Source organism: Nyctereutes procyonoides, unplaced genomic scaffold (genome assembly GCF_905146905.1).
Source record: "Nyctereutes procyonoides isolate TBG_1078 unplaced genomic scaffold, NYPRO_anot_genome, whole genome shotgun sequence".
Taxonomy (NCBI): domain Eukaryota; kingdom Metazoa; phylum Chordata; class Mammalia; order Carnivora; family Canidae; genus Nyctereutes; species Nyctereutes procyonoides.
The window spans coordinates 2,189,381-2,205,826 of record NW_026575031.1 but is presented as its reverse complement, the minus strand read 5'-3'; the positions used below and the strand labels follow the sequence as shown (position 1 = coordinate 2,205,826).

Below are 16,446 nucleotides of genomic sequence, written 5' to 3'. Positions count from 1 at the left end.
CTTTTTTCCCTAGTATGGCAATAGGGATGGATTGCAAATAGCACGGGGAAAATTTTAAGGGCGTTGAATATGCTTATCCGGATTTTGGTGATGGTTTCACAGAGGTATGACTGAAAACGTATCAAATTTTACACTCCAAAGTACGTGCATGCAGTTTATCGTATGTCAACTTATACCTCCATGAGTCTGTTAAAAAACAGTTAAAGCGGAGCCCCGCATACTCACAGCGTATGTTTTTTTTTTTTAGGTTCGAGAGACCCGCCAAGTGTCCACGCCCCCGCCACGCCCCCACCACGCCCCCCGCCACGCCCCCGCCACGCCCCTCACCCGACAGCACCTGCCTGGTCCTTGAGACCCGGTCCCGACGGCCGGGTGCGTTCTCCGAGCCGCCCGCTAGGGAGCGCGCGCGTAGGCGGCGGAAGCCCTCGCGGTCCGTCGCTCAGCCCCAGCGCCCGCACAAACTTCCGGTCCTGATCACTTCCGCTTCCGGGGAGACGCACGGGCTGCAGTGCGCGCCCCTCCGAGCCTGCGGGGACCGCGGAGGACGTCCGGGCCGGCGGGCTCCTGCTTCGCGGAACTGGGCAGCCGCGGCTGCCTGTCAGGGGAAGTGCGTCGAGCTCACCGCCGCCCCGGACGGGCCTTTCCTTCCCACCGGAGCGGAGTGAGGGTGCTGCCATGGCGGCCCCTGCTCAGCCCAAGAAAATCGTGGCCCCTACGGTGTCGCAGATCAACGCGGAGTTCGTGACCCAGGTGCGCGCGGGCGAGTGTGGCGTGCGTGAAAGAGGCCGCCTTGCCCTGAAGGGTTCAGGTTCCGGGGACGACAGACACACAAAAGGAAAGCTCCTAAGCGAGCTCTTCTGTGTCGGGCTCTGTCGCGGAAGCGGCGGGTTCACAGAAGGAAACGGACCCCAGCCTGAGACGATGCTGCCAGACCGGGGGCGGGGGGAGAGTTTCCCTTGGCCGTGGAGTGACGGGAGTCTGGCGACACCCCTGCTCCGAGTGGGCGCATCCATGAAGACAGCAGTCGTGGTACCCGAGAGCCTTCACTTAGAACCCGGTTACGGAGTTGCGCCGGGCAGCGCGGGCGGCTGGGACCGGGGAATCGCAGCCCTGTGGCCCCCCACGGCAGTCGGGCATCGGCTGAGGGTGCAGGCAGCTCCCTGCAGACGTCGTTATCCCATCTTCTTTCTTCTCTGGCCTCTGTCTCCCATTTGCCAAGGCAGAAGCCTCAGGGTCGTTTTGAGCTCTCGCTCCTTTTCCTTAACCACCACCTACGTTTTTGCTTTCTAAACATCTTTTAAACGTACCTGCTTCTCTGTATACTAAGCCGTGTTATCCTTGTCTACTGTCTGGACCTAGGCATCCTGACCTGTCCGGTTGTCTTTCCTCTTGCTCTTCTCCTCCCCATTCTTTTGTTTGTTTGTTTGTTTGTTTTTTTTTTCCTCCCCATTCTTCATGTTGCTGCCAGTGATTTCACACAAATGCAATTCTGATCGTATCAGTTACCTTAACATCTTTGTTATAAGGAGTTCTAATGTGTCTTGGCATGATGACCAAGGATCCTTTGACGTATTATGTAACCTGGCCTGTGCTCCAGTTTCCTCCCTCTTTCTAACTCTTCTTTAGCCATACCGAACACATTTATATACATTTGCCCTGCGGTCTTTCACCCCTTGGTCTGTCTTTTTCTTTTTTTCTTTTTAAAGATTTATTTATTTATTGATTGATTGATTGATTTATAGAGAGCGAAGAGAGAGGCAGAGACACAGGCAGAGGGAGGAGCAGGCTCCATGCAGGAAGCCTGATGTGGGCCTTGATCCCGGGTCTCCAGGATCACACCCCGGGCTGCAGGCGGCGCTAAACCGCTGCGCCACCGGGGCTGCCCCCCCCACCCCTTGGTCTTTCATCGTTGTTCAGAATCCTCATCCCCCCCCCCCACTTCCCTTTATACGGTTAATTCATTGTCACCCATCTATGGCATTACTTTGAAGAAGCTTTCCTGACAACTTAAACTAGATCAGATCTCCCTTTTCTTACATACCTGTGTTTTTGCGGTTAAAGCTGTTGATCAGTTTCCTTCACCTGAAGAGCTTACATTTTAGAGATGAGTCGGACAAGTTAACAGTTTCAAACAGGGATCAGTGCTATCAGAAAAATGAGATGGGGTGTATGAAAGGCAGTCAGGAAAGTCCTCTCCGGCGTGACATTTGATCGAAGACCTGAATGCAAAAAAGCAGGCAGTTTTGGGGAGAGTAGGGAAACAATCCAGGGAAGAGCAAGTGCAAATGCTTTATGGTATGAATACAAAGGCCAGGATTAGAGACACAAGAAGAGGGAGAATGGTAGGAGATGAGTATGTACAATATACAATGAGGCCTTACAATTTTAGAGGCAGAGATAAGTTTGGATTTCATTCTCAATCAGTAGATTTTAATTGCGATTCAGAGAATGATATTCTAGAAGGAATCCTCTGACTAATCTATGGAAACTGGGTGGGAGTGGGAGAGCAGTAACAGGGTTACCAGTGACTCCAGGTATGAGATGATGGTGGCCTCTACTCTTAGAGTAGACTGATAGATTTTGAAGCTACAGGCAGCAGGACTTGCTGATTGATTGTGAAAGTTTGAAGGAAAAGACAAATAGGGCATATCTTGAACAGCTAGGTGCATGGTTTGGACATTGAGAAAGGAAAGGAGAGGGTTTAGTGGGGAGTATCAGGAGTTCTGTTCGGGCCTTGTTACATGTGAGATGCCCAGTAGACATTCAGTTGAAAATATTGAGAAGGCAGTTGAGTATGTGAGTCTGGAGTACCTGAGCAGGTTCTGGGCTTGCATGTAAGTTTGACAATTCAGTTTTTTTTTTTTTTTTTATGCTACTGTATTTGGTGTCCTTTTTGTCTTTCAATAAAATTTATTTTGAACGGACTATGCTCTCTTAGCTATAGTAAATAGGAAATGGAAAGAGTTTCTGTTTCACATGAGGCTGAAGAGTGTGGGGGAGGGCAATATAATCCTGGAGGTAGTAGTGTGTGAGAGGTCATAGGTTAGACCCCATGAAGAAGCTAGATCAGATATTTAAAATAAGCAATTTGGATCAGAAAATAGGATTTACGTATTTGATTAGAAGATCCTAAATCCATGAAAACAGATCAGATTCAGTTCTCTTAATGGTATGAGGTAAGTAAAAGATACCTTGTTAGTGTGTGGAATGAGGAAATGAGGATACCATAGGATAGTTTGGAGAGTGATTGATAGTTTGAGAAGGTGTGACATAAGTGAACTGTTACTGTTTAGGAGAGACTTCCTCGGGGCCAGTGTCTTCATTGCTTGGGAGGCCCTATGAGTGCACTTACCGTGATAGGTAGTTAGCTATAGAAGCAAAGGCAGGAGGCTCATCTCTTTAGTGTTCCACTTAGTGTTCCACTCTTCCATACCACTTAGACAGGAAGGGTGATAAGCAATCAAATGATGAATAATACAGGAAGATAAGACTATAATAGAGTTCTTTATGAAATGAAGAAGAGGAAGAAACGGTTATCACCATCAGGGAGGATTGAGGAAAGCCTCAGAAAAGGAAACATTTCAGATTGTTCTTTATTTGTTCATTTGTCCATGCATACATCCATACCTCAATCCGTTGGCTATTATTTGAGTTCCTACAGTGTACTAGACACTGTACAGGTATACTTTTTTATAAATATGTTGAGTCTCTCAGCTTACCAGAGTTTTTCTGTTTTTCAAGAGATTGCAGTTTAGTTTCTACAAAAAAAGATATTAGTACGTATTAATAAGACTTTTTTGATATTATATAATATCATACAACCCATCTAAATACCTGGAAATATTGTATATATGTGTTTAAAATTCACGATTTCTGGGTGAAATCTAATCTGCTAAAGTATACCAGCTTTTATGCTCTGTAATAAGCTGCTTATCGATTACAACTTTTTAGCTTTTGTTATGCGTGTCTGGGTATCTACGAATCATTTAAAGGTATTGTTTTACAAATAAAAATTCTGGGGCAGCCCAGGTAGCTCAGCAGTTTAGCACCGCCTTCAGCCCAGGGCCTGATCCTGGAGACCTGGGATTGAGTCCCACATCAGGCTTCCTGCATGTAGCCTGCTTCTCCCTCTGCCCGTGTCTCTGCCTCTCTCTCTCTCTCTCTCTCTCTCTGTCTCTCTGTCTCTCTCTCCCTCCCTCTCTCTCTCTTCTCTCTCTCTGTCTCTCTCTCCCTCCCTCTCTCTCCCTCCCTCCCTCCCTCTCTCTTTTCTCTGTCTCTCATGAATAAATAAATAAAATCTTAAAAAAAATTCCTGAAAATTTAGAATCTGTTTAATACTGGCTCAGTTCTTCAACTAATTTTAATCTTGGGCAACTCACTTAATCCTTAGATTCTAGGTGTTCTTTCTAGGAGGTTCCTGGGTTTCCTTATCTCTATGCTGAGGATGTTTGACTCTGGTTATTAACTAGGTCCTACTATTTCTCTTGGGGTGGTTAGAAAAGTATGTTTTGTTTTTGTAAATTACAGTGGTAGGATGCAGTGCACAGGGCATTACTAGCACTTGGTGGGTTGGGGCCAAGGATGCTGATTGGCCTTCATGCCCAAGTAGTCCCCCGTAGAAGATGGAATTACTCGTCCTCCCAGTGCCTCTAGTAATAAGCTATATGATCTCAGTCTTCTAGTTCGACAATAGTATAAACCTGTGACTTACTGTTTATTCTATTTACTTTTGTAGTTAGCATGTAAATACTGGGCTCCTCATATCAAGAAAAAATCACCTTTTGATATAAAGGTAAGTATTTTTGGTTTGCAACATTCTTCTTAAATAGGTATGTTCTTTTTATCTCATTTTTAAGGGCTAATTCAACAAAAACATTCCGTGATATTTTTTTAAGTTAATATTGCAGTTTTCTAATTATCAGACTGACAATTATTCATGTTAGAAAATTTGGAAAATACAGAAGTTACACATTAGAAAATAAAAATCACTATCCAGAGATAACCTCTATTATCATTTTATTGTGTTAAGTTTTTAAAAAGTTGTAAATATAATTTAACACTTTTCCTGTTATAGATTTTTGGATTGTTTTAAATTTATTATTATTATAATGACTAATGATCATCTTTGTAAATATACAAAAATTTCTATACCATTTCTTGACAGTTCATTTACAATAGAATCTATTTTTTTTTTAATTTCTAGATTGATGAGTTGAGATAAAGATTTGTAAGAATGATGGAAGAAGTGGGAGTTGTTTTGGATAGAGGATTAGATGACCAAAGACCAGTAGTATTTCAGTGATGGAATGGACTTATGATTCAGTTGGAACAATTTAGGATAAATGAAAACAAAAATTCCTAAATGTGGGATTAATTCTCATTGAAATAGATTCTTAAAAAGAAATCTTTAAATAAAATAGAAATGACATGGGCAGCCCGCATGGCTCAGCGGTTTAGCACCGCCTTCAGCCCAGGGCCTAATCCTGGAGACCCAGCATCAAGTCCCACGTCAGGCTCCCTGCATGGAGCCTGCTTCTCCCTCTGCCTGTGTCTCTGCCTCTCTCTCTCTCTCTCTCTCTGTCTCTGTCTCTCATGAATAAATAAATAAAATCTTAAAAAAAATAGAAATGACATATTGCATGGCATTTAACAAGCATGGTTGACCCTTGAACAATACAACTTTAAACTACAAGGGTCCGGGATCCCTGGGTGGCGCAGCGGTTTGGCACCTGCCTTTGGCCCAGGGCGCGATCCTGGAGACCCAGGATCAAATCCCACATGGGGCTCCCGGTCCATGGAGCCTGCTTCTCCCTCTGCCTATTTCTCTGCGCCTCTCTCTCTCTCTCTGTGACTATCATAAATAAATAAAAATTAAATAAATAAATAAATAAATAAATAAACTACAAGGGTCCATTTATACATGGGTTTGTTTGTTTTTTTTTTTTTATAAATACAGTACAGGACTATAAATGTATTTTCTTTTCCTAATGGATTTATTTTTTTTTCTCTAGCTTACTGTATTGTAAGAATACAGTATATAATACATATAGTATGAAAAATATATGTCAAGTGACTGTTTATCTGTAGGGTTTTCCGTCAACATAGGCTATTAGTTAAATTTTGGGAAAGTCAGAAGTTATGCATGGGGGTATCTGGGAGGCTCTGTCGGTTGAGCATCTGCCTTTGGCTCAGGTCCACAATCCCAGGGTTCTGGGAGCCAGCCCTGTGTTGGGCTCCCTGCTCAGTGGGGAGTCTGATTCTCCCTCTCTCTCTGCCACTCCCTCTGCTTATGCTCTCTCTCTTTCAAATAAGTAAACAAAATCTTCTTTAAAAAAAGTTATACCTGGGTTTTCGACTGCATAGGGGTTTAGCACCCCAATCCCTGTGTTGTTCAAAGGTCAGCTAATGAAGACTCACTTTAAGTTGTCATTGTAAATTGAGTTGTGATGCTTTAGGCACACTTGGTAAAAATGAACTTAACCCCAAATTTTGTATATTATTTGAGTTTAAATGCTTCATTTATAAATATATTTTTGTTTTGCCAGCAATCCATTGTATTCATCAGGAGGATAGTCATAAACATGGCCTACATTAATTACTCTACCTGTAGAGTTGCTTTATCTTATTATATGCTGTTTGTATTTGTGGGGTCTGGGAGTCCTTAGGGCCATTTTTCATTAATAACAAGAATATCTTAATGACACTACTAGATCAAGTTGAACCTAATTAGATTAAGATTTTCAGAGATTATACCCAGATCATTATAATTCTAAATGAAGCTGTGTATGCCTGTTTTTTTTTTTTTTTTAAGATTTTATTTATATGAGAGAGAGACAGAGAGGAGGGGAGAGGGAGTACAGAAGAGAAGGAGAAGCAGGCTGCCCGCTGAGCCCAATGAGGAGTTCAATCCCAGGATCCTGGGATCAGGACCTCAGCTGAAGGCAGATGGCAGATGTTTAATTGACAAGTAACCCAGGTGCCCCTGTTTGCCTCTTTAGAAGAACTTTATCATAGGTTGGTATTTGAAGATTATGCCCTTCATTTTATTGTTTAACTTGAATTTTTATAAAAAGAAAAGCAATAACAAATTTTATCTAAATTGAACAAAATTTAGGGCACCTGGGTGGCTCAGTTGATTAAGCATCTGACTACAGCTCAGGTCATGATCCCAGAATCCTGGAGTCAAGCCCTTGGAGCTCTGCACTCAGCAGGGAGTCTGCTTGCCCCCTGCTTATACTCTTCTCTCTCAAATAAATAAATAAAATCCTTAAAAAATAAAATAAATTGAACAAGACTTCTTGCTTCCCTCTCTTCCTCCATCACCAACATTTACTTTGAGCAGTTAAAAGATGTTATAGCTACATAAAATATATACCATATTAAAGTATTATAATATTACATTAGGATATTTTGTATCTTTTTTAAATTTTAAAACATATTTTATTTATTTATTCATGAGAGACATAGAGAGACAGAAGAGGGAGGCAGAGGGAGAAGCAGGCTTCCTGCAGGGAGACTCCATCCCGAGACTCCATCCCAAGACTCTAGGATCACGCCCTGGGCCAAAGACGCGCTAAACCGCTGAGGCACCTAGGCATCCCAGTACAATTTTTTTTTTTTTTAAACTGCTATTATCACTAGCCACTAGCACTGTTACGATTTCTGCTGGTAACTATTATTAAAGATTTACGGGTGCACCTGGCTGGCTCAGTTGGTAAAGCATGCAACTCTTGATCTGTTAGTTTGGGCCCTATATTTGGTATAGAAGTTATTTAAAAATAAAATCTTGGGATCCCTGGGTGGCGCAGCGGTTTGGCGCCTGCCTTTGGCCCAGGGCGCGATCCTGGAGACCCGGGATCGAATCCCACGTCAGGCTCCCCGTGCATGGAGCCTGCTTCTCCCTCTGCCTGTGTCTCAGCCTCTCTCTCTCTCTCTCTCTCTCTCTCTGTGCCTATCATAAATAAATAAATAAATATTAAATAAAATAAAAATAAAATCTTAAAAAAAAGATGAAATGCTAGGACTTGCACTAAATTCTTTACACGTGGTATCTTACAGCAACTGGTGGGATACTTTGTATTAGCAGATCCTTTTTGTGGATTGAAAAAGTAAGCCTTAGTTAGAGCTGTCCTAGGCAAGGATTCTAGCTATCTGCAATGAAAATGGGTGATATGAACCAGGCTTCTAATATCAATGCTAAATTCTAAAGTGTCCCACAATCCTGGTCCCTAACCCAAAAGAATTGAAATTCTGAGGCTTTAGCATGTGTATTTGGAAAACAGGATACAATTTGATTCTCTTATGTCCTAATACTTCCAATTTGCTATCTATCTGGCTTTTTTTTTTTTTTAAGATTTTATTTCTTTATTCATGAGAGAGACAGAGAAGCAGAGATAATAGGCAAAGGGAGAAGCAGTTCTCCGCAGGGAGTTTGATACAAGACTTGATTCCAGGACCACAGGATCACAACCTGAGCCAAAGGCAGAAGACGTTCAACTACTGAGCCACCCAGGTGCCCTATCTGGCTTTTGAAAGTACATTATTATGATTCGTAGATGGAGTCTGATAGCATATACTTTAAAATTAAGTTTTTAAAAATAGTCTGATTTGTGAATTTTTATTTTTCCTAGAAATATTATGAATACATCATTTTAGAAGTCCAGTGCACTATCCATTGCGTGACAGAGCCACCTTGAATACATCATTTTATTGATTGTTTCTAGGAATTTTTTTATGTAGATATATTTTATTATTTATCATCTACTACTACTATGCTTTCTATTTACATTTTGAGGAATGTGATGAGATTATAAAAATCTCTTAAGTATTATTTCAGTAATATTTTATATCTATCTTAAACCAGCTTATTTCGTGTAATTTCAGTAACTAGAAACTGTCAACGTAGGATCTAAAAAAAATGTTGTTTGAGATATCAAGCATTTTTATATTTTTGATAACAGGTCATTGAAGATATATATGAAAAAGAGATTGTCAAATCAAGGTAAGAATGGGTTTAATTTTCATGCATAGTGATTAGGTGGGACCAAGTTGGATCTCTTCTGCACTTCTAAACTAAATGTGATCATAACTTGGAACTTTTTTTTTCTTTTTGATTTGGTCATCAGGGAGATGGTGGCTAGAGAAAGTTTATGTCTAGTTGTTGAAGAGTCATAAATTATTTTTTTGCTTTCTAATTTTTGACTTAGAGGGATTAAATCCCATCAGATTTATTTTGTTTTTGAGGAAATGTCAGGAAGAATAGACATGGAGATTTTATTTCAATTTTACTAATACTAATTTTCTTATCATTTTCTGATTAATCATTTTTAAGATTATTTAAAAATTAGAACAGTAAAAATACATCATACCTTATACAAAATAATAAAATATATATTTTATATACAATGTATAGAATATATATAAAATAATAAAAATTGTTTTTGAACAATATACAGAAGGGATAAGTTTCAAGAAATCTTCCCTGTCCCTTAATCCTCAATTTATTTATCTACATATGTGTCTGTATCCAGGTACCCCCCCCCCGCCTCGATTTTTTTAATATAGAAAATTTATACTCTATACATCATCCCATATCATGTCTCCACCCCCCCAGCATATTTTGGGCATATTTCTATATCTGCAGCTATAGACAAATATGCCCAGTGAGTATTTTGAAAGGACAATTGAGGGGCGCCTGGGTGACTCAGTCCATCAAGTGTCTGCCTTTGGCTCAGGTCATGATCCCCATATTGGGCTCACTGCTTCTCCATCCTCCTTTGCCCCTCCCTCTACTTGTGTGCTTATATGCTCTGTCAAATAAATAAAATCTTTTTTTAAAAAAGGACAATTGACTAAATGTTTTAATATGAAATGGAAACATATAGGTTATGAAAGTAAAAAAGAGTTACAAAATTTCATACGTGTTATTTTTCATGTGTTTGAGCCCTAGAAGGTTAATTTTATTAAATATTGTGAAGGCAAAACATGGCCTATTGTCTAAATGAGAGGCTAGTTCTTTTGCTTTAATGATTGAATCATGAGCCTGTAAAGGAGGCAGGGCGAAAGCCCATGTTAAGGATTTTGTTTCTTATTTGAAGAATAATAGGAAGCCAGTTAAAGCATTTAAGCCATGGGGGTGATATTTTAAAAAGAGAATATGGACGGTATAAGAAGCAAGAAATTTGGTGAGTATTGTAGTAGTTAGGTTCAAGATAATGATGGCTTTAACCAGTGGAAGATTGAGATGGAGAAATGTGCCAATTTGAGATAGAAGTGTCAAGGTGGTTGGTGGTTGGATGTGGTGGGTGAGGGAAAGGGGGGAATCAAAGGTGATTCTTAAGTTTTTGGTTTAGGTTGCTGGGTGATCAGTGATTCCATTACTGACTTCTGCTATTGTTGCTAGGGGTGGAGTTGGGCATAGATCATTAATCCACTTTTGGAAATTTTGAATTCTAGGTACTAAAGAGCCATACAGGTGGAGATACAGAATAAGCAGTTGGGTATCTCAGTATAGGGCTCAAAAAAGAGGACAGGGTTGAACCTACTTTGTATCAACCACCATTTCAGTGCTAAGGGTAAAACAGAGAGCAAGTTATAATAAACTTATAAGTTATTAAATAAGTTATAAATGATAACTTATGTTCCCATTCTAGTCTAGACAGGAAATACATAGGTACATAATGTTAGCAAGGAGTAGTGTGCTGTGAATTAAAGTGTGGTTTAGTAGTGGCAAGGCCTATATTTTAGATTGAATGAGTGGGGGAAAATCCTCTGAAGATGCAGCATTTGAACAGATATGTAACTGTTGGTCTGGGAATGGTTATGGATGAGATTGCCTAGTAAAACTTCAAATGAGTGGATAGATAAATTCTAGGATTCTTTTTTCTTATGTATTAAGAATATACCAATCTGAAAATTATCTTGACCCTTCACAACTAGTTTTCTCTCTCTCTTCAGAACAGGCTTTTACTCCAGTGGAAAGTAATTGTGGTTTTGTTTGTTTATTTCATTTAAACCTTAGCTGTTAATATTTCTTCCTTAAAGATAATTTTTATGTAACTAATAACCAAAATCCGCCAATGATTTTTAAGTTATATACTTGGCTATATTATTTTTTTAATTGCTAAAGGAAGTAGCTGTTGTTGGCCAGGCCCACTAGGATTTATCATGGCACTCTTCCAGGTCATTTTCTCATCTTGTACACATTTGATACTTAAAGTAACCTGATTACATTCTGCCTCCAAATCTCAAAGTTCAAAAAGTTAAGTGCGCTTCTTTCTATATACATAAGCTGTAATGTATATATATTTATCATAAATGTACTCTTCAATACCCATCCCCCCTAAGGTAAATAATGCATATTTACATTTTTAAATGACCATTTTTTAGACTAATGTCTGAAGAAGTTGTTTTGCTGAGTCATGTGCTGGTAGAATCTTTATTGGGTAATGACTTGATGTAAGATTTATTAACTTGTTTGTAAGCTACCAAAATAGGCAGTTTATAGGCATAAGGTAGTCTCATACATTAAGATTTTTTGCATGTCAACCCTATTTCGGTAGGAGGAATCTGGGAAATAAATCAACCAATTCTTAATATTCTTATGGTATAAATGATAACTTAGGATATCAAAGTAGTAAAATATATCGCCTAGTCAGCCATGTAATGTGTGGTCTATTACAGAGTTGATTCATATTTGCTATGCAAATATCAAATTTGGCAAGCATATCTTAACATATTTTTATCTTTTTGATCTTAAAGTCTTAAAAATAGGGCAGCCCTGGTGGTGCAGCGGTTTAGCGCCGGCTGCAGCCCAGGGTGTTATCCTGGAGACCTGGGATGGAGTCCCTCCCACGTCGGGCTCCCTACATGGAGCCTGCTTCTCCCTCTGCCTGTGTCTCTGCCTCTCTCTCTCTCTCTCTCTCTCTCTCTGTGTGTGTGTGTGTGTGTCTCTATGAATAAATAAATTTTAAAAAAAGTTTTCAAAAAAAAAGTCTTAAAAATAATCGTGATTGTTATTTGTTGAGTGCTTACTATATACCAGATTCTGTTTTAAGCACCTTGAGTGTGTAGTAGTTCATTTTTCCTCACAGCAACCTTATGATAGTTGCTGTTATTATCCTTTTTTATTGATGAGGAAACTGCAGTACAGAAGAGTTAAGTAGCTAACCCAAAATGTTTTCCAGTAGTCAGAGGAAGAACGGGGTATTAAATCATGGTTCTCTGACTCTTCTTTGATATTCTATTCTTTTGTAGTGCAGGATCAACTGCACTTTAGAACTCCCTTAACCAGCACATTTTGGTATACTATTAATTCTGTTATGAATCTAAGTGGTTTTCATGTATAAAAAAAGAGTGAGTTATAGTGTAGCTTACTTTTGCCAGTGTTTATATTTGTTTCTATTTAAAATGTTTAAATCCCAAGATGCCTGGCTGGCTTAGTCAGAAAAGCATGAGACTTGATCTCATGGTCATGAGTTTGAGACCCACATGGCATGTAGAGATTACTTCAGTAAGTAGAAAACAAAAAACAACTTAAAAAATTGTTTAAACTACTTTTTACTATGAAATATAACACGGAAAAGGGCGTAAAACAAAATGTATAGCCTTCTAAATTATTATAATTCATAACCACCATCAAGGTAACAAAAGCCAATATTTGTCAGCATCTCAGAAACCCTTCCATGGCCTTTTGCTTTAACATTTTAGGATGTAAGTATGGAAACATGAACACTATAGTTTTGTTTGTTTTTAAACTTTAAAAAAATGGAATCACATGGTATATATACTCTTTTGTGGCTGGCTTTTGTTCACTATTACTTGTTTTTCTTAATCATCTACAGTAAATCTAGAATGAGTAGTTCAGAAGTTCATGTGAAGGCTTTTGTCAGCCTTTTAACAATCTTCTTTTTTTTTCTTTTTTTTTTTTTTTACATACCCTATGCTGTTGCAAGAGGGCTGCCATAACTCCAGATTCATGTTTTCACACATTATACCCCAAGAGAGGAAACAGTGGGCAGTTATAGCAGCATAGTTTATTGGCAGAAGCATAAAACTCTAAATTTAATGAATATCACCAAGATTGCTAGAAGAGAGTGTTTTTGCTTTATCTTGACTATCATAACTTTTTATCCTCTTGACCATTCATCCAAAAATAAATTGGCCGCTTCACCTCTTCTGAATATGAGGAAACTGGGTCCCAGAATGTTTAAAAAATGTTGTGAGGGTAATGCTGAATCATGACCAGACTACTTATCTTCTTTCTTTCTTCGTATCTATTTACTTATTTTTTAGAGAAAGGACGGGGGGAAAAGAGAGCAAGGGAGCAGGGGGAAGATGGAAAGAGAATCTTTTTTTTTTTTTTTTCCAATTCATGAGATATACAGGGAGAGAGGCAGACATAGACAAAGGGAAAAGCAGACTCCCTGTGGGGAGCCTGATGTGGGACTAGATCCCAGGAGACCAGGATCATACCCTGAGCCAAAGGTAGACACTCAACTGCTGAACCACCCAGGAGTCCTGGAAAGAGAAAGAATCTTAAGGAGTCGCCACACCCAGTACAGAGCCAGATGAAGGGCTCGATCCCATGAACCTGAGATCATGACCTGAGCCAAAACCAAGAGTCAGATGCTCAACCAACTGAGCCCCCAGAATACTATCTTCTATCTCATGAACTGGTATTTTTTTCTTTTATCATGAAGTCCTATTTGTGGTTGAAGAAATTAAGCATCCAATTGAGTGCATAGTGGATGCAGGGAATTCTGTTCTCCAGCATGTCTGCAGCTGGAGATCTAGTGTGTCTGACACACAAGATGTCATATCTACTCAGTGGTCTCTCTGGGTATAGAAGCTAGTACCTTGTCAGTGTTATATCCGTGTGCTTTTACACAGTAAGAACCTACATTTTATTCTCACTAAAGTTCTGTGATACTGCTTGGTGAAACTGTGTAAGAGATGAGAAATCAATGGATAGTATTTTGACAGGATATTGGTCTGCTGGGGTAATATAAATTCATAATGCCTACTCATTTAATTTTCAAAGCTGGAGGCTATTATCTAGTGGCAGTGTTCTGGCCTGACTACTTTATTTCCAATATACAAAATGATAAAACTGAATTAGTGGACGGTTGAACTGCCCTTTGGAGAGATACCTGGTAACTACAGCATCATTTATTCTTGTGAAACAAAGTACTTCTACTTTAAATAGAGTATAGTAAGGAGAGTTATCTCATATTCCTTTCACAATTTTGTTATATTGTAGACTTAATGCCAAGACTTAGAAAACCTGTGAAAAGTCTGATTCCTATTTTTGTGATATACATGTGTCCCTTGTACTTTTAGGAGGGCATGACTTCAGAATGTTTCCTTTTCAATATTGAAAAAAGGAATATTCGTCAGTGCTTAAGAAATTAAGATAGGCTACCTTTTGGCAGTTGTAATTCAGTATTATGAATAATGATGAACATTTATGTTTTCATTAAAATTATTTGATTTATTAATGTATGTGTTATATCTTTGTATGTCATGGTGCTAATTGTATTTAACAGGGGTAGGATAAGATTTCACTTAAGTAACTTTTTTTAGTTTTTAAAAATAAACCACCCTGACAAAATACAAAGAAAAAATATAAAAGCAAAATTAGCTTTCTTCAGTGCATATTAAAATATTATTATTCTGATATGTTGGTCAATATTAAAGCAAGATTCCAAAATGCATCTGCATTAATGACTCTAAAATGTTTATATTTTCTGTTTAAACATTTTTTTATTATTTATTTTTACACTTTAGGTTTGCCATCCGAAAGATAATGCTCTTGGAATTTAGGTGAGTTAAAGGCTTTACTTGGATGAAGTTAAAGATACTGTCAGATTTGTATTGCCTGTATACCATAGAGATGCCTTATCATTTTTTTTTAATTCCAGTGTAGTTAACATACAGTGTTACATTATGTTCACGTGTACAATATAGTGATTCAGCAACTCCATACATCGCTCAGTGCTCATCTCGACAAATGCACTCCTAAGTCCCTATCACCTATTCCATCCATCCCCCTACCCACCTATCTATATCAAATCATCTACTCTCATAGCCTCAGTTCCTCATCTGAAAATGTATGTAGTCAGATAACACCCAAGACAAAACATTACTTGTTTTTTCACATTAACTGTGACAAGTCAGTGATATCTCTGAGGCATCCAGGAGAAGCAAAGATACCTAGAGGGATATGTATTCCAAATGCAGAAAAATTCCTATGGATAAAACCTTTGTAGAGAGGAGTTCAGATTCCCCAGTTACAAACCATGTTAGGATAATCAGCTTTAAGCAAGAGTCAGTTGAAATAACAAAGGACAGAATTAGACCCCTACCCCACCCACCGAGGACCCTAGGTAATTAAATAATTGATATTCACTGTCAAGTCATTATGTTTAAAGTTATGAGTATAAAAGAATAAATTGAGCTTGTGAATGTGGAACAGGACACTAAAAATGGACAGATTTGGGGAAAACAAAAACAATAACAAAAATTATTGAAATTTAAAAATTCAGTGGATAAATTATCTACAGGTACCTAGGATATATTGCAGCTTCAGACCACTGTAATAAAGCAAGTCAAATGTAGTTTTTGGTTTCCCAGTGCATATAAAAGTGGTGTTTATACTATATTGTAGTCTATTAACTGTGCAACAGCAATATGTCTAATATATATATATATATCAATTTTAATTTTAAAAATACCTTTTTGCTGAAAAATACCATCATCTGAGCTTTCAACAACTCTTAATCATTAATCATGGATTACCATAACAAGTACAATAATACTGAAAAAGTTTTTTGAAATACTCTTGCCAAATTATTTAGTAATTCTTACTATCAAAATGTGACAGACACAAAATGAGCAAATACTGTTGGAAAAAATGGTGATAATAGACTTACTTAGTGCAGCATTGCCACATACCTTCAATTTGTGGAAAATGCAACATCTGCAAAACTGAGTAAACCAAACCACAATAAAACAACAGAGGCCTTTGGTGGACTAGACACAGCTAAAGACAGAATTAGTGACCTGGGATACAGAAAATTCATTAGATAATAGCAGAGAGAAATAGAGATGACCAGTATAAAAGGAAATTCAGAGATACAGTGGTGAAAATGAGAAAGTCCAATAAGAATTTCAGAAGAGATTATGAGAGAATAGCAATTTAGAAGATAGAGTGGTTAAGAATGTCCTACAGTTGAAACATGACTTTTAAATTCAGGAAGTACAGTAATTCTGATTAGAGCAACTGAAGACAGACTAAGATGGAATGAAGATCTTATCTGCTAGCGGAAAAAAAGATAATACTCAAAGATACAGATTAATTGTAGATTTCTCAGTTGTAGTAATAGAGAATGTAAAAGAACAAGACTAATATAAGAAAAAAATCACTAACAACCCAGAAAGAATTAT

At 38.4% G+C, this 16,446-nt stretch overlaps 1 protein-coding gene across 1 annotated transcript in view; it reads left to right on the top strand.

Annotated features, from left to right (window-relative positions):
- Positions 1-464: 464 nt before the first annotated feature.
- The window catches only part of AQR (aquarius intron-binding spliceosomal factor), a 100,286-nt gene continuing 84,304 nt past the window's right edge, over positions 465-16,446 (top strand). The window contains exons 1-4 of the mRNA XM_055316677.1: positions 465-750; positions 4,736-4,792; positions 8,961-9,001; positions 14,788-14,823. Coding sequence (XP_055172652.1) covers positions 676-750; positions 4,736-4,792; positions 8,961-9,001; positions 14,788-14,823 — 209 coding nt within the window. The 5' untranslated portion in view covers positions 465-675. The remainder of the gene's footprint in view (positions 751-4,735; positions 4,793-8,960; positions 9,002-14,787; positions 14,824-16,446) is intronic.